General features: G+C 42.1%; 1 protein-coding gene across 4 annotated transcripts; it reads right to left on the bottom strand.

Moving 5' to 3' along the window:
• Nucleotides 1-138: 138 nt before the first annotated feature.
• LOC306921708 (SWI/SNF-related matrix-associated actin-dependent regulator of chromatin subfamily E member 1-like) lies at nt 139-17,837 on the bottom strand. 4 transcript variants are annotated; one of them, XM_079498971.1, is made up of 11 exons: nt 17,629-17,837; nt 16,511-16,561; nt 16,063-16,112; nt 14,903-15,007; nt 13,564-13,644; nt 13,108-13,239; nt 12,717-12,888; nt 5,066-5,238; nt 4,851-4,952; nt 3,297-3,549; nt 139-1,409 (listed from the first exon to the last, which is right to left on the bottom strand). In XM_079498971.1, exons 2-11 carry the CDS (start codon nt 16,515-16,517, stop codon nt 1,201-1,203), a joined length of 1,284 nt encoding a protein of 427 aa, XP_079355097.1. In that variant the 5' UTR covers nt 16,518-16,561; nt 17,629-17,837; the 3' UTR covers nt 139-1,200. The 4 variants fall into 4 exon arrangements, with proteins under 4 accessions (XP_079355097.1, XP_079355100.1, XP_079355099.1 ...); XM_079498974.1 differs by having other exon boundaries at nt 14,909-15,007; nt 17,629-17,836; XM_079498973.1 differs by lacking the exon at nt 17,629-17,837 and adding an exon at nt 16,954-16,975.
• Nucleotides 17,838-18,679: the final 842 nt, after the last annotated feature.

Below are 18,679 nucleotides of genomic sequence, written 5' to 3'. Positions count from 1 at the left end.
ACTGATATATTTTTTCAGAAAACTGGGTTAATTGCTCCAGAATTCCATCGTATTACCACACACTGTAGATATCCTTTTTATCTTGGTTCTGTATCGCCTATAAAATGTAGGGGGGGAAAAAACACAATAACATACAGCTCTGGGTAGAAAAGTTTATTACAGTACAGTATAAATATGTAAAAGGAAATTCATTTTAAGACTGCATGTTTATGACTGTTCTTCAAGCTGCTTCACGGCGAGATGAAAATCCACGTTTAATTAAGCTAACCTTGTTACACTGTACAACATTACATTTAAAACATGTCTGCTGAACATTGTAATACTGCTAAATATGGAACAGAATTGTTCTAAGTATACTGCTTTTGATTTGATTGAGAGCTAGCAAACTTGAGAACATCGGTAGTCGTGCATTGTACAGCATTGATGATCTAGTGACATATTCATGGATGATGTAGGCCCCAGGACAGCCAATACGTAAGGATAATAAAATGCTGATAATAAATAAAAAATAAAGAAAAAAATACTACTAGTGACTACAAACTCCTGAGACAATACTGTCACTTTAATACTGATACGGAGAGTAAACAAAGATTGCCCTGCCTACGAGACAAATCACTCCACTCTTCACAAGTAAGCCAACTTATTTTTTTTTAACAAACTGCGACATGCAAAAATAACAACAAAAGCAACAAATGGTACTACAATACAAAGAACAAAGTTAAATATAACATTTGAACAATTGTTTTATGTGACTTTTTTTTGAATATAGCCAGTCTTAATTCGCAATGATCTGGGATCTGCCAGATATAGTGCCAGAGAATAAGACAGGAGATATGTATTGATATGTGCTGACAAAGATTTGAGTTCTTCCAACTGGCAGCAAGGCCTGGGGGGAATAATAGTGCATTCACATGGGCTTTGTGGCACATTTAGCAGCCATTTGCTCTGTATGTTTCAAGTGCTGTAAAATTTGGTTGCATTTTCATGTCTACAAGTCTGATGTTCTCAGGAACAGTTCAAAGGTGAACCTTTGCTTCAAGCTTGCTTGGCAAAATTGAGCCCATTTGAACACAGTTTGGATGCCGTTTACATATCGAGATGCTGCTGTGCAATATGTCATTATAGAGATGATCGGACGGTGAGGAGAGGCCACTGGATGTAAGGGGTAGCCAGACAGTTTCCAACCAGTGAGGGTTTGACTCAGTGGGCTGTGCGGGCTTTGTTAGGCCCCTCAGAGGTTGGCTCGCTAGGTGGAGCATCTTCTGTCTGGGCAGAGGTGGTCTCCGAACCTGTGTTACTGTCACTAGTTCCCTCCTCCATGGCTCCTTCAGGAACGCTCTCCTTATCCTCTGGAACTCCCTCCTCGCTGCCTGGATGAGGATCTAACTCCTCAGAGGACTTGGACTTCCCTGAATCAGTGAAAAAAGGAGACATTTAAAGAGAAATCTAACAAAAAATACTTTTGTTAACAGGGTACAGGTAAAAAGTGACAACGTTTCGATGTTTCAGTTACATCTTCGTCAGGTCTTAATTTGGGCAATTGGAGGTGTGTCCAGGCCAATTTTAACTTAATCTTTGTCAGTCGGAGACCCCTCAATTCGTCTACTTGCAGACAATCTACGCTACTTCAAACTTTAAAAAATAAAACCAGTGTTGTCTACTGCTCTACTCTAATCACAATTACACGTTTCCGATTGTGTAAATACTCAGCCTCCCAGTTTTAGTAGCATCTATTGATGCCATCTAAACAAAATAACTGACTTGGATTAAACACAAGAATTTGGCAAAACATCATACCGACGATAAGAAAACCATGCTTTATGACTTACACAATGTAGACACTTTGGTAGTGCGTCTGCGTTCTCTTTCAACCTCCGTGGCAGGCAGCCAGGGGTGTCATTTGGGCTCACAGGGGGTGGCAACTGCCACCCCTTAGCGCAGGGGTTCTCAACCTGGGGGTCGCGACCCCTTGGGGGGTCCTCAAATTATTTTGGGGGGTCCCCAAATTATTTTCATAAATTAAAAAAAAAAAAAAAAAAGAAAAAAAAATCCTTTTTGCAACTGAATGGCTGGAAAATGGAAATTTAGAGTTTACATAGGACACATAGTGCATGCATAAACTTTCCTTAATGATTATATCTGGTTTCAGTATTTATTTATGATGTATTGTCTTTATTATTAAGGTTATAGAGGGTATGCGAGTGACATCATCATCAAACCTGGGAGTTATGCAGGAACGCCTACTGAGTGGCAAAAATCTACTTTCTGGCCTTGACATCCCATTCATCCGAACAGAAAAGTTGTATTTGATTGCATTAAACGATGTTAAACGACATTAAACTCACTCCGTCACTAGTTTTGCCACTCGATTTTCCATTCACTTTATGCTTGTGCATACCCTCTATAGTAGCGGCCAATTTGTATTGGTGGTGGGGCGGGGCGGGGGTCGCGAGACATGGCCATAGCATTTTCGGGGGTCCCCAGCAAAAAACGTTGAGAACCCCTGCCTTAGTGTTCGCATCCAAAATAGAATTTGGTCAATTTACACATATTTTCTCCACCACAGAACGTTTGCAGCATCACACTGCGACGCATTGTAAGCTTGTCGGTCACTTATTTCCGGTGCAGCTCTGCATTAAACTAAATGAGGCATATGCTCCGTTTCTTTCCATCACCGCTCGTCTAACATGCATAGCAGCCGCACCTTTTACTCTTATTCATAGCATCGGATGGATTGAAACGGATTGAACAGGTGCTACATCCTCATGTCTAAGAGAGATCTGTGATATCTTGGCATATCGACTGAATCACATGCCTTCAGCTAGATTTGTTTTTAAAACACTTATTAAAGCATGGTGGGTGGCTGTCTGCGCCGTGCGTCGTCATCCCCTTTGATGGTGACCTGTAATGCATTGAGCTGCATTGTGCTGTGTTGATAGTTACGAATCAGTTCACCTGCATCTCACTGCTTTCAGCTGGTTAAGTGCCAGCTAGTTGAAGCACAAAGTCTGTGGGGAAAATAGCCTGACCACACTTTACCATTTTAAGACCAACACACCGCCACCCCATATATACTGTAGATCATTTAGTATCTAGTCAATGCGGGTGCAAGGTGTGAATTTAACCATTGCATCAGGGGGATGATACGGAATGCGCACTGCACTCAGTGCTAAGCGGCATTGTGCCGCATTGCGCCAGGTGGAAGATAGGGCCCTAGAACTGAAGCAGGGTAACAGAATGTTTAAATGTGTTGTCTTTTATGAAGTCACAGACAAAGCCACAGCCAACACTTTTACCCGTGGTATCCATGGGGTTGGCTTCCGTGTCCTCGCCCTCCTTGTTGCTACTTTCACTCAGAGAAGTCTGTTGTGATTTGCCACCATGCGTTGCACAGATGTGTTTCTCTTCCTCGGCCAGGACACAGGTGGGTGCTTCTTGGTCTCCTGTCTCCTTCTCTCGGTCGGCCACTCGTTTACGGGATGCCTCCTCTGCTGCAGCAATCTCTGTGGAAATCTTCTCCATGTCCACCTCCACTTTCATGCAGCACAGCTGGATGGAGGGACAGCAATATGGGTTTTTAACTCACATTCTAAAAGGTGTGTGTGTGTGTGTGTGTGTGTGTGTGTGTGTGTGCGCGCACGCGCGCGTGCGTGCGTGTGTGTGTGCGAGTTGGAGATTTTATGAAGTCATCTTTGAGGAACTGCTGTAAACCTCTCAGCAGTGCACTTATAAACAGGAACAGTGTGGCATGTTTCTATCACAGTACTACTAGACCTTGGTCCTTTGAAGTGCATGTTTTTTTGGTTTTAGCTGTCCTCATCGAGGTAGGTGAACGTACCCAATGGCACTAAACTGTCTCGGAACGATCACTGAAATACCTCCACATAAAAAGAAAATCAAATCGACCCCATGGGGCTTTATGTTTTGGCCTATAACTCCTGAACCGTAGGTCAAACAATAAACACATTACCCTGGAGTCCTTGGATCATGATGCAACTACCCATATAGGCCAACCATTTCTGCCTAACTAGATTGTCTGAAAATCAAAACCAGCTTTTCGCTACAGATTTTGTGCAAAAGGAGTCATGTCATTTTTCATACATATTTTTGATATTCCATAGCCATTGGCTATAATTGGCTAAATGCAATGCACCTGGTTACATATTTACACCTTTTGAGCCCCTTGGATCTGAAATGCAACCTTTGATCTACAAGCTGTCTTTTATGAGATTGTTTTATTACAGGTCTGTATTTTATTACCTTCACCATGGAGGTAATGTTTTGTGTTAGCAGGATATCTTGAGCAGTTATGAACACATTTCCATTTTGAATGTGTTTACAGTTTATGTACGTTATATGTATTTTACAATACCTAATTCTTTAATTATGGCATATTTATTTGTTGTTTTAATGTTGCTACAAACATTTAACATTTCAAATTGACTTTTTGTTTTGTTTTCTGTGATATTGAAGAGGGCACTGCAGTGGCAGTTCAACACATGCACAGACTTGAGCTTGTTATTTTCCTTCGCCATCTGTATACATTAGGTAACTGATAAAGGTTCATAAAGGTTCATAAAGGTAAATGGCGCCGCCTGTTGTATGATGTAGACAGTGCATTTAACAATACAGTGCTGCATTTTGGATCACATCAACTCTGATGATGATAGCTATGTATGTATTTGCCAGGGCATGTGGATGGAGTTAGCCGCAGCTGATGGTTGAATAACAGAGCTAGCCTTCCTCATGAGCAAACTTTCACTCGTATCATATGACGACGCAAACATCAAGCTTGCATGGAACCTACAGTATAGTGTTGATGGCCGACGTCTATATAACAAATACTATACCCTTTTCAGTTCGTTTGTGAAACATTCTGTGGCTTCAATGAATTTCCTTTTCTTATCCTGGTGCCGGTCTTCAATCTGAAGCAACTCTGCCTCCAATTTTCTCTGTGATCAAGGGACACATTTATTCGATTTATTGCATATTTAATAACACAAAATATACATGCCATATTCTGTATAACAATTTGGGTGACTCATAAACCAGAATTTGGCTTTACCTGATGTACCATCAAAGACTGGACCTGCCGTTTGAGGACCTGCATGCGTGCAGTGGTTACAACTGATCGCACATCTGGAACTACGCTCTCACTAAGGATCTCACTGATCAAACGGTGGTTGCGCTGGAAACGAGAAGCAGCGGAGTGCTTTATGGAGAATCCATCATCATAATCTGAAAGGAAGAAAAACATTAGGCTTTTCGCGAATGTTTTAGATATATTTCATGTACCATGTGCCAAGCTGAGTATACTGAACATGAACTGGATAGCCACCATTGACAGGGCAGGGTGAGGTTCCAGGAACAGATGTGCATAACACTCTGTCCAGACACTTAAAACGGCAGGTAGCTGGTATTTATACAGTAAGTAAGTATATGCTAAGAATATACTTACTTATAAGTAAGAATATGCCATTATGTCAAAATTCAACCTTGAGGAAAGCATTGTTATGATGAATGGAACAAGCTGTTGTAATTATATAACCCATGTCTCAAGGTCAAACGGTTCAATTCGAACTTTCAAAGCCTACAATTTTCATTTCCAACAAATGTGCATCTTTGGTGTATGTTCATTCGCTACATAAACAAGTGTTCATTGTCAAGCAATTCCATCCAAAGACAGCTACATCTCATTGAATGCACTATTACTTCCAGTCCCTGACTGGGAATACAGCAGACATTTGCCCTATGGTTGTAGTCAACTCAAAACCTCTTTTTTAATTAAGTCGTTTCATACAGTTTCGTTGAGATTATAGTGGACAGCTCATAATAAGTGTTTCACTAAAATACGCCTAGGGAACATTCAGTAAGTTTAACACTAAATCACTATACACTACTCCTGCTTAATTCAATTACACAGAAACAACCTTCTGACCAATAGTTTGTTGTGGTCTTTGTCTTTAACCTATAGGTTTAAACAAACAAACCCTCAGTCATAAGTGCATAACATTGAACTGCTGAGAAGCAATGCTTGATATATTCATCATCTTCTTTTCAACCGTTATGATATTACAACTCTCATGTAAGCAGTATGTCTCCGCAAGCTTTTGACGCCAATAGGAATAAAGTGGGAGAGACTAGCATTTTGCGGGTGGGAGAAAAAAGATGTACTGTAAAAGTGACTGATGGACTTTACCATTGACAGCAATATGTCAAATGTAATACCATATGTTCTGTTAACTCCCTCGATCTGTCCAGTCTTTCAGTGTCTAAGCCAGGGGTTCTCAACCTGTGGGTCATGACTCCTCGGGGGGGGGGGGGGGGGGGGGGGGGGGGGGGGTGTACATAGACCTATGTACATGCATAAACTTTCCTTAGTGATTATATCTGGTTTCAGTATTTATAATGTATTTTCTCTATTAAGATTATTGTAGCCGTCAATTTGTATTGTGTGGGGGCGTGGGAGGGCGGGGGTTACCAGGCATGGCCAAAGCATTTCCGGGGGTCCCCAGCCAAAAAGTTGAGAACCCCTGGTCTAAGCAACCGTAGCATAAACATTTTTGTCAACGTACGTGCGGCTTGTACAGAACATAACCCGCAGGGATAGCAACTCTGACGTTTTCAAGTTCTGGGTGTCTCTAAATAGCTATGGGGTTTATCTCCGGTTTCCTGTACATCATTATCTTCCATTGTAGATCAGCCACTGCCGCTAGCTAGGGGTGGGTGGAACCCAAAGGTCCACTTTTAATGTGTTACGAGTGTGTGTGTGTGTGTGTATGTGTGTGTGTGTGGGGGGGGGGGGGGGGGGGGGGGAGTTCAAAATTGCACAATTATGTCTAAACCAATGCTAAGAATACTATAACACTTTAACAGTTGTGTAATACAAGGCCATGCTTGGCAGCTTAAAGGATGAAATGGCACGTCAGAGGTGGCACTAACAAATTATGTGGAAAGTTCTAGTGTTGGAGGAGGAGAGAATGAAATAGCTGTTTCACAGCGTGTGGGATGACCTCTGTGTGTGCTTGGGCTGGCCGCTGTTGTAATTACAGTTCTGTTGGGGTTCTATAGTTTTATAGGGAAGGCATTTGAGTAAAGGGCCTTACCCTTACTCTTTTAAATAACGTAATAAGTCTATAGATTACGGGTGGGAAGATATGATTAACGCACAATACCGTGACGATATTTGGCCCTAGATAACGATATCACCATACTCGCGATAATCGATATATTACAAGAAATTGAATCTACAATACATTAGAAGAACAGAAGAAAATACCCATGGAAAGCTAGAATTCACACAAAACCTTATCAGATTCTATATTTGGCATCACTAACTGGCCAATCAAACATGAAACAAATTGCATAGCGCGTAGGGATGTGAGGAAATGGAAAGGAGACAGAAATGTAATTTATCTCGGACAGTCAGCAAGCTGTTGATGACTATAGTGCTGGTTGTACTTGTATTATAGAATGTCTGTTCTCCATCATTTTCTGATACGTTTATCCTCTTAAAATAGTAACGCATATTTTGCTAAGTTGTACCTGACTGAGAGGATAATCGGTAGTCACTGCGTGCTGCTCTCGTGCAGTGGTCTCGTGCCGTGCCGCAGGGTTATTGCGCACTGGAGGAATCCGTAATATATTGAGCCTTGGCGCTAGTGTACAGTATCAATAATATGTTGTGATTAAGTACGACACATTGCAGTAGTGATTTTTTTGTCCCTCGCCTACTATTGTATAGATTTGCTTTGACGACATGATTTTTAGTATTTAGTATTTTAGAGCATTTTGCGTGTATTAGGTTATTTGTTCCTTTTTTCCCCATAATTTTAACAATGTTCATCAACTCATATTGCTTGTTCTGTAGCAATGTTTATGTAAAGTTACCTCCAACCAGAAATGTGGATTGAAGGGTGGCACTAGATTCTAAAATCAGTACCGTGCATGAAACCAGCCAATTTGATTATGGAATATATTGAGTGCAAAGTTGACATTTTGGCCTAAGGATGCTTCTAGAACAGTGGTTTTCAACCTTTATTTTATATTGTTCATTCGACAATTGGAACACCATTTGATGAGATTTTGCCACGCAGAACCAAAACTAAAGAATATTTTGTTGTGGATACGATTTTGGCCACAATTTCATGCTGTATTGTGGTACCATATTTTTACATGCTCTAATTATGTAGACTTCTTAAATTAAGTAGCCAAATCTAGTTGTTTAACAATAATTGAACAAATGGACATTGGACACTGGTTAAAACTCCCAAAACGTATCAGACAAATGAACATTTTATTTGCCTTGATGTCCAGCACCTGGCCTAAATACAGGTACAAGATGTACACACAATCTCCTCTGAAGTGTTCATACTCAGAAAGCATGAAAGTTCCATAGCAATCCAGCTAACCGTTTTGCACATAATTGTGGCCAGGCTAAGCACATGGTGGATACTCCGACACAGATATTACTCTGCTATACCAAAGTTTGTGCGGGTGGTCGTTTGGCACAAAATGCCACACATCATGAATGCAGCTGGCGCTACAACACTTCACATTTTGGCCTATAACTTTTGGATGGATTAAATTCCTTGGAGTTGGAGCACAATGCAATTTATAGGCCTTTTTTTGTGCCAGATTACATGTTCTGCCATAGTGCGTTTTGTTCTAACACACTTTTTGCTGCTACTACTACAGATTTTGTCCAAAACTCACACAAATCGGTACACATTATCACACACAATGTTTGGCTAGTGGGTGTTCAGATAGTTAGAAACACTTGAAGGTGCTACAAGAGCTGCCGAACTGAACGTCGGCAGGGCACTGTCGAAATTCCTTTGCTATGCAATGACAATTTAGTTCTGACCTGCTAAAGTCGAAAAAAGTTCTATTTTATTTGGAGTATGCTGTAGCCTTAAGATTCTGCCGTGTCCACCCTTCAGAACCGCAGTAGATCAGTGAAGCTGCCGTCGCCTGGTGGTCAAATCTGGGATTGCAATACTTCCGCATTTAAAACAGTGCATGCGTCTACCGTCTGAAAGCACCCTCTTCGAATGTTATCAACTGATATCAACTAGTAGGTTACTTATCAAGGCCTACTGGCTGCGATTAGGAAACATGGAAGTGAAATTACTGCTGCCAAAGCTAAAACATTGTGAAATTGACTTACGTGGCCGGTAAAGACTGATATGAAGTTAGGGGACTTGCATGGCCGGTTAAGACTGAGGTTAGGCTAATCGCATATCAGTTGATTGTCATTCGAATCCGCTACTGAAAGCCTAGTGCGCCTAGGCGCCTGTTCGGTGTTAAAGTCTTCCGCATTTGAGCACCGGGTGCTTCATGCGCTGGGTGAGAAACTTAATTGAAACTAGAAAAAGTGCCCTTCTGGGCACAGGTCTCCACCAGGAGGATAGGAGTGTGTGTGTGATGTTTGGCAAAATGTGTCACCACAATCGGATGCTGCGTTGAGTAGCGATTTGTACAAAACGGGTACAAAGCAGGCTACTCCTGAAAGGTTTAGAAGCCAATCGTAGGCAATGAGGGTGGATTCTGAGAAATCAAACAAACCCGTCTTGATCACATGACTATGAAGAGCATTTGTACCGATTTGCGTGAAATTTGGATAAAATCTGAAGGAGTAATATTAGAAAATGTGTTTTACATATGTCGGCCTCCTGGTGGCGCTATAAAGAGCAGATGTGAAAAATTCCAGGCAAAGGTTTTTCCTTGGCCTCTAGGGAGTTGGCATACAAAGTTATCCACAGATCCGTGCAGTTAGAGGTAAAAACAATTTTCGCCAGTTATAGCGCCACCATGAGGCTGAGTTGAAAATGTTCATGTGGCATTTCTTCCTCGGCCTAGTGGGAATGTGCGTGCACAATTTCACGGAAATCACACGATGCGTTCATGATTTGCAGCAATTTGTTTGAAACTGAGCACTCCTGCGAACTTTGGAAGCCAATCTTAGCCAATCAGGATGGAGTCTGAGAAATCTGAAAGACCCATTTCGTTGAATGGCTCTAGAGAGACTGTGTACCAATTTGCGTGATGTTTGGACAAAATCTGTAGGTGTACTGTGCAAAAACTTGTTTTGCACAAAGAGGCCTCCTGGTGGAACTATAACAAGCCGTTCTGGAAATTTTGGGACAGAGGTTCATCGTTGGCATCCAGGGAGTGTGTGTGCAAAATTTGGCATTGACCGGGTTAACGGTACCGGAGATTAGCTGTTCACAGACGGAAAGACGGACACACGGACGGACGGACGGAGTACAAAACATACTCTCTCCCCATGCCTTCGGCCTGGTGGAGACAATTAATATATCTCTCTATATATATTATAACTCTATTGTTATTTTTCACTTCATCCAAATGTAATATCTTTATTAGCACATCTTGTGGCAAACAGGATCTGTAGTGCCAATTGTGATGCCAAGTCTCAAGTCTGAACTCTGAAGTCCCAAGTCTCAAGTCCCTGAAGAAGACCTTACAAGTCGAAACGTTGGTTTCTGTTAAATACATTTCTAGCATCGTGGCTATGAGTGTGCAGCCTTTTTCTTCTTTTTCACAAGTCTCAAGTCTGCACATAGTTTGGATGGATTAGTGATGATGACTGAAGAACAGATGGGGAAGATTTTCACAAAACTTGCTGAAAAAGCGGCTACCTTGAAGAGAGTTCGAAAGGCCAATGGTCAAGGTCATAATACAGAATGGAATTTTCATTCAAGATGGACTCCATACAAATCATGTTTTTGAAGCTTATCTATGAAAATCCTGGTGTTTTTTTGCACTCCAGGATCTATTAATATGCCACTATGCCTGTCAAATACGCCCTCGGTCCCTCATTAATATGCCAATATACGACTTGCCCCGGCTCCATTTGTCACCGCTAAACCCCTTATACCTAAACTTCTTTGCCTTTTTTTTACTATTTTGAAAAACATTTTTGAATAGTTCAACTAGCCAATCTACATTGACACGTTGTGAGCTTGTAGACTGGCCATTTTAACTATTCAAAAATGTTTTGCAAAATAGTAAAAAAGGCAAAGAAGTTTAGGGATAAGGGGTTTAGCGGTCACGAAAATGGAGCCCTAAATCTCCACTCCCCCCCTCCCCCCCCCCCCTCCAGACACATGTGTGTTGCACCAAAACACACAAACAAAGAAACAGTGGCCCCATATGAGCCCCACATGAGCATGCTGGCTTTATATTGTTACAGCTAGATGGCTTGGCAGAATCGCTGCGATATGCCAACTACATTCGTTTCTGTTACTAACCTTTCAAGAGCCGCAGAATATTTTGCTCGAGTACGATGGACCGCAAAAGACAGAGTTTCTCTACTTCAATTGGGGGGGGGGGAAATCACACTTGTGTGAAGTGAGGGGCGCTCTTATCATCATACATCATCACATTCTGTGCTCAGCCAATCAAATAATCACATTCCGTGGTACAAACACACAAAGCTGCGCATAGGAGGGGCTAGAGCCATCAAAAATAGCGTGTCACTGCGACCTTCCGTTCTTTAGTTAGTGGCATTTGAATAAAGGTTGTTCTCACCAAAAATGCTGGAAAAAAAACAAGAAATCTGAGAAAATGAGAAATGAGAAAACATTAGATCAGACGGTGTTGGATTTGTTGAGATCACGTTATTTCTTGGTGTATGCTTCTCTGGAAGTCATACAGTAGGATCACGCATATGTTGGCAAAGAGCGCCCTCTAGCAGAAACACTGAAAACACCAACATACGTCAAAATATGTCGGCGGTGTGTGCGTTTGGATTGACATGCATCAAATACTTCAGTCAATCAGTTAAGGCTTTAGTAATCTCTCAAGGCAGATTCAGAGCTCCGCAGGAGAATCTGTCGGCAGCTCCTGTTACAACTGTAGAGTTAGGTATGTTAGGAATGAAAACAAAGACACATGCGACCGGACGAGAAGGGACCAAAAAGGCCAACATCCTGTTAACTACATTCTATTGGTCGCCGACCCCAGAGGTAAATTCAAAGGAAAACACAGTAGAGGGCGCTGTTTTTCCTTTTGTCTGCCGATGGGTTCCCAGATTGTGGCGGAGTGCAAAAAAACATGGGGATTTTCATAGATAAGCTTCAAAAACATTAATTATTTTTCTGCCATCTCCGAACATAATCATACCCCCCCGCTAGGGTACGGCATCAGCCAACTACATACATGTTCGTACCCCCCGTATACTCCGCCAAATTACCTTTTAACGTTGATCCGGTTGCTATGCAACGCCTCCCTCCCCACCAGCTATGGGATCTTTACATCCAGCTCCATTTAGACTACATTAAAGCAGGATTTTCAAAGCCCCATGCTGTCCATGGTGATCCGTCACGCATCGATCCCGACATATAACCGTTTCTGGCGAGAGGTGTCATGATGAATCATCACAACAACACCACCCTCCTCCCTGCTAACCCGGAAATGAAACGGAGGCTCATACAATGGGAGTCTATGGCTGGCACAGCTTCGCTACGCTTATGCTACCACCTAGCGGGCAAAAAAAACTTGGTGGGATCAGGATCAGTAGGCTGCCCTGGCCTGGAGAGATGCTTACATTTGGGATTGTAAAGGTCAAAAGACAAGGTCACAGTCAAAGGCATGGAAGAATTACTCTGTCCTATCAAGGTGGCATAACTCAACAGCTGCACAGTGTAGGCAGATGTGTGCACTCTACTGAGTGCAATAGTTATTATTATTACCATCTGGATCTTCAGCTGGCTGAATACTCATATAAGGCTCGCCCTTGTCAAGCCTGGACTGTCTCTGTCGACTTTCCTCCTCCAGAGCTGCCTCCGCACGGCTCTTTGCATTGACATAGGCCAGGTAGGCAGGGGAGTTGTGATAGGCCTTCATGCTCTCATTATATTCAATCTACAGTGGGCGAGACAACAGGAATGACAGGGAAACAGACAGGTAGGGAAAGCATAACAGGTGGTCCCTCGATGCTGTTCAACTGTGACAAGATAAGGAAAGAGGTTTACTCCGGTTGTTAGTAAAGGAAGAAATGATGACTGGAGGGACCCACAGAACATCTACTGATAACCCATCAGAAGTCCCCAACCCATCAGTACCCTTTGCAAAACAACCAACCTTCTCTGCTTCGTAGTCATTCAAATAATCCTGTTTCTCCTCATCAGTGAGGTCCCTCCACATGCCACCGATTATCTTCCCAATTTCCCATAGCTTCAGTTCGGGATTGGAGGCTTTTACTTGATCCCAAACCTGGTGATGAGAACCAGACATTGATGTGGGGTTGGGTTGGTTGGAGGGGATATAAATGGTTATCTCGTTGCAGAGAGGTCACAAACCAGAGGAGGCCGTGTGGTTTAAGCTCCATCTCCAAGCTGATAAATTCCACTATCTGTGATGTGTCCTAGCTTAGTACCTTGTTCTGTCTTGGTTTCATACGTACCTTGATCAACTACTACCAAGGCCTGATGCTTATTTCATGGCTTACTTACTGTGTGATGATTGATTATCTAAAGATTGGATGTGTGTAAAGCACAGCATGGTGCAAAAACAATAGCAAATTACATTTACACATACCTTTCGACTATATCTCATATATGGCATCAATGGCTTATCAGGAGGCTTTGGTGGCTTTGGAATATTAATTCCAGGGGAATTCTGGAGAGGAAACAAAGTCATATTAGGACATACACAATGTGTGTTGACTGAATTATCAGGTTTCTGCTTTGTGGTAACGCTAACCTGGGAAGTAGCCTATAAAATCTACATGCAGGCTTGGCATGGTTGAGTAATTAGGTCTCAACCATGAGGTTTTGAGTCTAATAAAGGGTGCAGTTAAGCCAATCAGTTAAATTAATTTGATTTAATTAAACAGTTTGAAGCCAACCAACAGCCAGGAATCCTGCAAGGTAGGATAGCACTGGCTGAAAGAAAATACAAAAATCTGACTTAACTGAAATTTGCCCAATGCGAGACATAATGCCATTGTCAGATTTGGACCAACCACAGCTTGCATGCAGCGAATTAATTACTCCTTAGCGGTCAAAGCCATGCCGAGCAGTGGGTCTGTGATACCATGGCAACACTGATGGCATGGGTTACTTAGCATGGCTGTCAGCCATACTTACTTTAAAGGCAGGCGGTATCTGAATACACACAGATGGACTCTTAGCCAGTCTGCACCATGATGGAGGTAGCAGATGGGGTATGGCATGACACACATTTCAGGAAATCTCTGTAATGGAATGAGTAAGGCTAATTGTACTGTCCAGTGTCCACTGTGCGGTGCGTGCACTTTTAAGGAAGAGTGGAAAATGTGCAAATGCCACTACTCTCTCCCCTGACAAAAACGGGTCAGTCTTGTGACTAGGTGTACTGACTAGGTGATGACTAGGACAATGGTTTGCTTTGTCCTAGCAAGTATGATTGTTCAAGTCACCTGGGTCTCATTTGTTACTTCTTAATGTATTTTTAGGTCGTTTTGGTTTAGCCCCTTCTATATACAGGTTTAATGTTTGTTTTTAGTTCAATGTTTGTTTTAAAAACGCCATTGACAATGAAGGGAAAATGTACGTAATCTTGTCCCTAACACAAACGAGAATGTAATGTTTGTGTTGGCACCGTTTGTTTTACATTAAAATTACATGACATGAGTTAGACTTTAATATATTAGCGCCCCTCACTTCACACAGGTGTGATTTTTTTATTTAGATTGTTGCGAGACAGGAAGTGGAGGGCAAAGAGGGGGAGGACATGCAATGGAAACCTCCATCTAGAATCAAACCAGGGATGTTGCAATAATCTGTCGCGTGTCGCCAGACACGCATCACTAACCCCCTCATTCATCACCTGTTTTATTTTCTCCAGTTGTTTCTGCCAATAAATGTCAGTCTTTGGTTTAGGTTAATATTCATACCGTTACCCGACTGTTGCTGCTTTGGGTCCCTCCCAGTCTGTAGTTGTTGTAGGCCAGATGGCTGTATGGGTTGTACCCCACAAACCCGGGAGTGTTGGGCAGTTGCTGATAGAAATAATTGAGACAGAGAAGCAGTGAAAAGCAACGCAAAGACACTTGCATGCTGGGACTATACTTTCTTTTTTTAAAGAAAAGAAAAAAAACGTTAGAAGTGGCATGGTGGTGTATTAGTCATGTGAATTGTATGGGTGTGGCTCAATTATTGGCTTCATTTGGCATACATTATTGTACATATAAACATGCAGCATATTATGCAACAGTGTTATTTAAAATGACACTGTTGAGTAATGAGTAATATAATAATACAACTAGATAAAGTGCCCCTCGGGGCACAGGTCTCCACCAGGGCAAGTCAGGCTGTGGCCTCCTAGTGGTGCTATAATAGACCAATGTGAAAAGGGTGCCATTTCTTCGATTTCACGTAAATTGCATGCTGCGTTCATGATTTGAGGCTTTTTGTTCAAAGCGGGCCAATCCTGCAAACTTTGAAAGCCAATGTTAGCCAATTAGGATGGAATATGAAATATCGGACAGATCCGTCTTGAACATCATCACATGACTATAGAGATACTGTGTAGCGATTTGCGGGATTTTTGGACAGAATCTGGAGGAGTAATATCCAAAAATGTGTTTTACAAAAGTCGGCCTCCTGGGGGCGCTATAACAGGCCGTTCTAGAAAATTTGGGGCAGAGGTTCATCGTTGGCATCCAGGGAGTGTGTGTGCAAAGTTTGGCATCGACTGGGTTAACGGTGCCGGAGATTAGCTGTACAGACGGACGGACACACACACACACACACACACACACAATGTTTCAATGTCAATACATCTTCATCAGGTCATAGCTATAGACTGGCCCTGGCCCAGCCACCATGATTTCTGGTATAGAGGGGCGGATTCCGCCGGGATCACTGCGTTGGATCATATCGGTTCACCGATCTGAGCGATGGACAACACTGACATCACCAAATTTGGAGCGACGCCCCCCCTGCACTGTAGCTCTGCTGAGATGCACTGGACCAGCCTAAACCTGCCTGAGGTGTGTGGTGGAACACTGTTGTGCTAGTAAGTTTTAGGTGTGACTGAATTAGTTTTACTTACTGTTGTAGGGGCTGGGGGAGGGGGAGGGGCATATGATGGCCTCTCTCTTTCTGTTATGAATGACAAGGTTGAAATGAAACATCTGCATTAATCCATTTTTGGATGGTTTAAAATATGTTTTAATAGTTAACTCAAAATTAGGCTAGTTTGATTTAATTAGTTTCTCCTCAATCTATTATGTATGGATTCATTCATTTATTAGCCAGGTATTGCATGAGGAATCTGTCTTGGTGAGGTTGGCGCAGTACACACGACCATTGTTAGTTAACAGAACAGCTGAATCAAAGTATAAAGATAGAAGCAGAAGCTATGTGGTATGATGATATGACAGAAACCAAGTGTTTTAATTAATGCACATAGTAGTGTGTAACTGTGTAGTTCCAAAACTATGACAGATTGAGCGCCTTTGAGTCAAACAAAACAGAATCACATTCTAGTAACTCCTTACTTGACATCTTTGCACTGCAGAGAGGAGATCAGTCTATTCCAGTCATTGGGTCTGTAATAAACACATTTTATTGGTGGACACAATGGACAGCATATACGGTAATTAATAAAGTATTAATGTTCATTCATTAAAAAAAAATGACAAAACACAGAATGCCAAGCCGAGTCGCACGACTTCGCTCGGCAAAGAAATAACGTATTTTCAACAGGAAAAAGTGTCAAAGCGACTTATTTCAGCCGAATTAGCGTCGAACGACACTGTCGCCCTAGTAGTATTAATAGATCGTATTAGTACTGCAACAACATTGCTAACATCACACAGTAATGTTAACATTATTTTTTGCGAGAGGGCTACTGTTAACCATGCAGCGCCGTTTATTTGAATCTAAAAATCTCTGCTGTTAAACGACCTGATGATTATTATGAAATGCTAAAGCTGGTTACTGGTTTGGACAGTTTTAGGGCTGACTGGTTTCAATGCGGTATTATCCACTCTGTCCGGCGGTGATATGAACCAGCTGTGCGTAGGTACCGTACCACCGTACCTGCCTGGTAACTAGCAAGACATTATGCTACAATAAAAACAGAAAACACTAAGGATACGTCAGTGATGTCACTAACAATCGTGGTCTGGCGATACAAGAAGTGAATGAATGAATCTGAAACACTTCCGCGTGACGTTGACGTCACCGTCGAAACCTTGGTGTGTTGTCTCCCTTCTACTGACAATGCTAGTGGTGCTAATAAGTAGCACACTCGTACAGTAATTTTTATATCTCCTGTTTGGTGGCTAACTAGCGAGTGACAATACAAATGATCATGCAGCCCGTTTAGACACGGAAATACTGAATGCAGCGCCATCGTAATATTACATGAATCTTAATGTGATCACTGATAATAATGTGATAACTGGTCCATCAGCTTAGTTAACAGTAGCTGGTTTTACTAGCAGGTTGACGTCTAGCAAGCAAACTTAGCTACCATATGCACAATGACAATAAAAATTGCATCCCTAAGAAATCATTAGCATGCAACGTGAAGTCACATCAAGACATGCATGAACAATTATTCTAGAGCTTGTTTAGGAATACCTATAGCTTCAACAGCTGGCAGACTCACCCTAAAAACCCTTTGTCCCCACCACAGTAAAGTGTGTGCGTTGTGTCTTTAACAGGGCAGGCTAACCACCTAGCTATAGCTCAACTAGAGAATCAGTCCCCACAATAAACGAATGAAATGGGGTCCACTCATAAGATTCCTGTAGAATCTTCTAGAATTGCACCCCCACCCCCCTCTTTCCAGCTGTTCTTTTGCTCACTGCATGGTCCTGCTCTGTTACCGTGGCAGCTGCGATTTACTGCTGCCACCATCATAACACCTATATGTTTTACTTTTTAAGCATAATAATGAACATTAATATTTATAAATATTATTTATTAAATACCTTGCAGGGAAAAATGATGTATATTAAATGATACACGCCTGGAGTTTAATGTTTAGATAGGCCTAAACATTTCCAGTTATGATGCATATATGGCTTGCCGCTTAACCCTCATCATCATAATTCATAATTTACAATTAATTGCCTGTTTATTACTGAGTCACATTGAAGCAGCAACAACACTTAATATCCGTGATATTTAGCCTACTAGTTGTTTTTTGCATAATGACTGCATATTAGGTGACAATGTTAATGTGCATAACGCGATTAACGCCTATACAGTTCAATATTCTCAAGGCTGTTGCGGCACTACTGCTGGACAGAAAAACTTTAGTCAGTTATGTCATCATTGCCTTCATTAAGCTTTACAGGCCAGTACCCTGTTGAACAGTACGGTTCCCTTCCCAAACATTTCACAGTCGTGAGATCCAAAAGAGAGAGATAGCACGTTATCCTGGATCCTTCACGCTGCGTGGTGAGCTTGTAGATCGGCTATTTTCACTAGCTATTAACTATTATTCTTTTATTTATGGATTTCTTAAATTAGTTTGTTTGTCCGAAGACACACCACTGGCAGTGGAGTCCACCGTCTGGGAAGAATTTGGGCCTAGCAGCGCCAGTCCCCAGACCACAACCCAAACGCCTGCTTCCCCTGGCCAAGGGATATGCCGCGACACTCACATCGTTGTGGGTAAAGCCCAACCCATTCGCCTTCCCCGGGAGTCACTA

Source organism: Electrona antarctica (assembly GCF_951216825.1).
Source record: "Electrona antarctica genome assembly, chromosome: 4".
NCBI classification, from domain to species: domain Eukaryota; kingdom Metazoa; phylum Chordata; class Actinopteri; order Myctophiformes; family Myctophidae; genus Electrona; species Electrona antarctica.
This window is presented reverse-complemented; position numbering and strand designations above follow the sequence as displayed.

Bases quoted from the DNA above. Each gene is read 5' to 3' on its own strand.
- LOC306921708 (XM_079498971.1), bottom strand. The intron at 15,008-16,062 runs GTAAGTAAAACT...TATTTCTATCAG, and splicing joins CTCCCCCAGCCCCTACAACA to CAACTGCCCAACACTCCCGG. The intron at 13,645-14,902 runs GTATGAATATTA...TTTCCTCTCCAG, and splicing joins GCAGCAACAGTCGGGTAACG to AATTCCCCTGGAATTAATAT.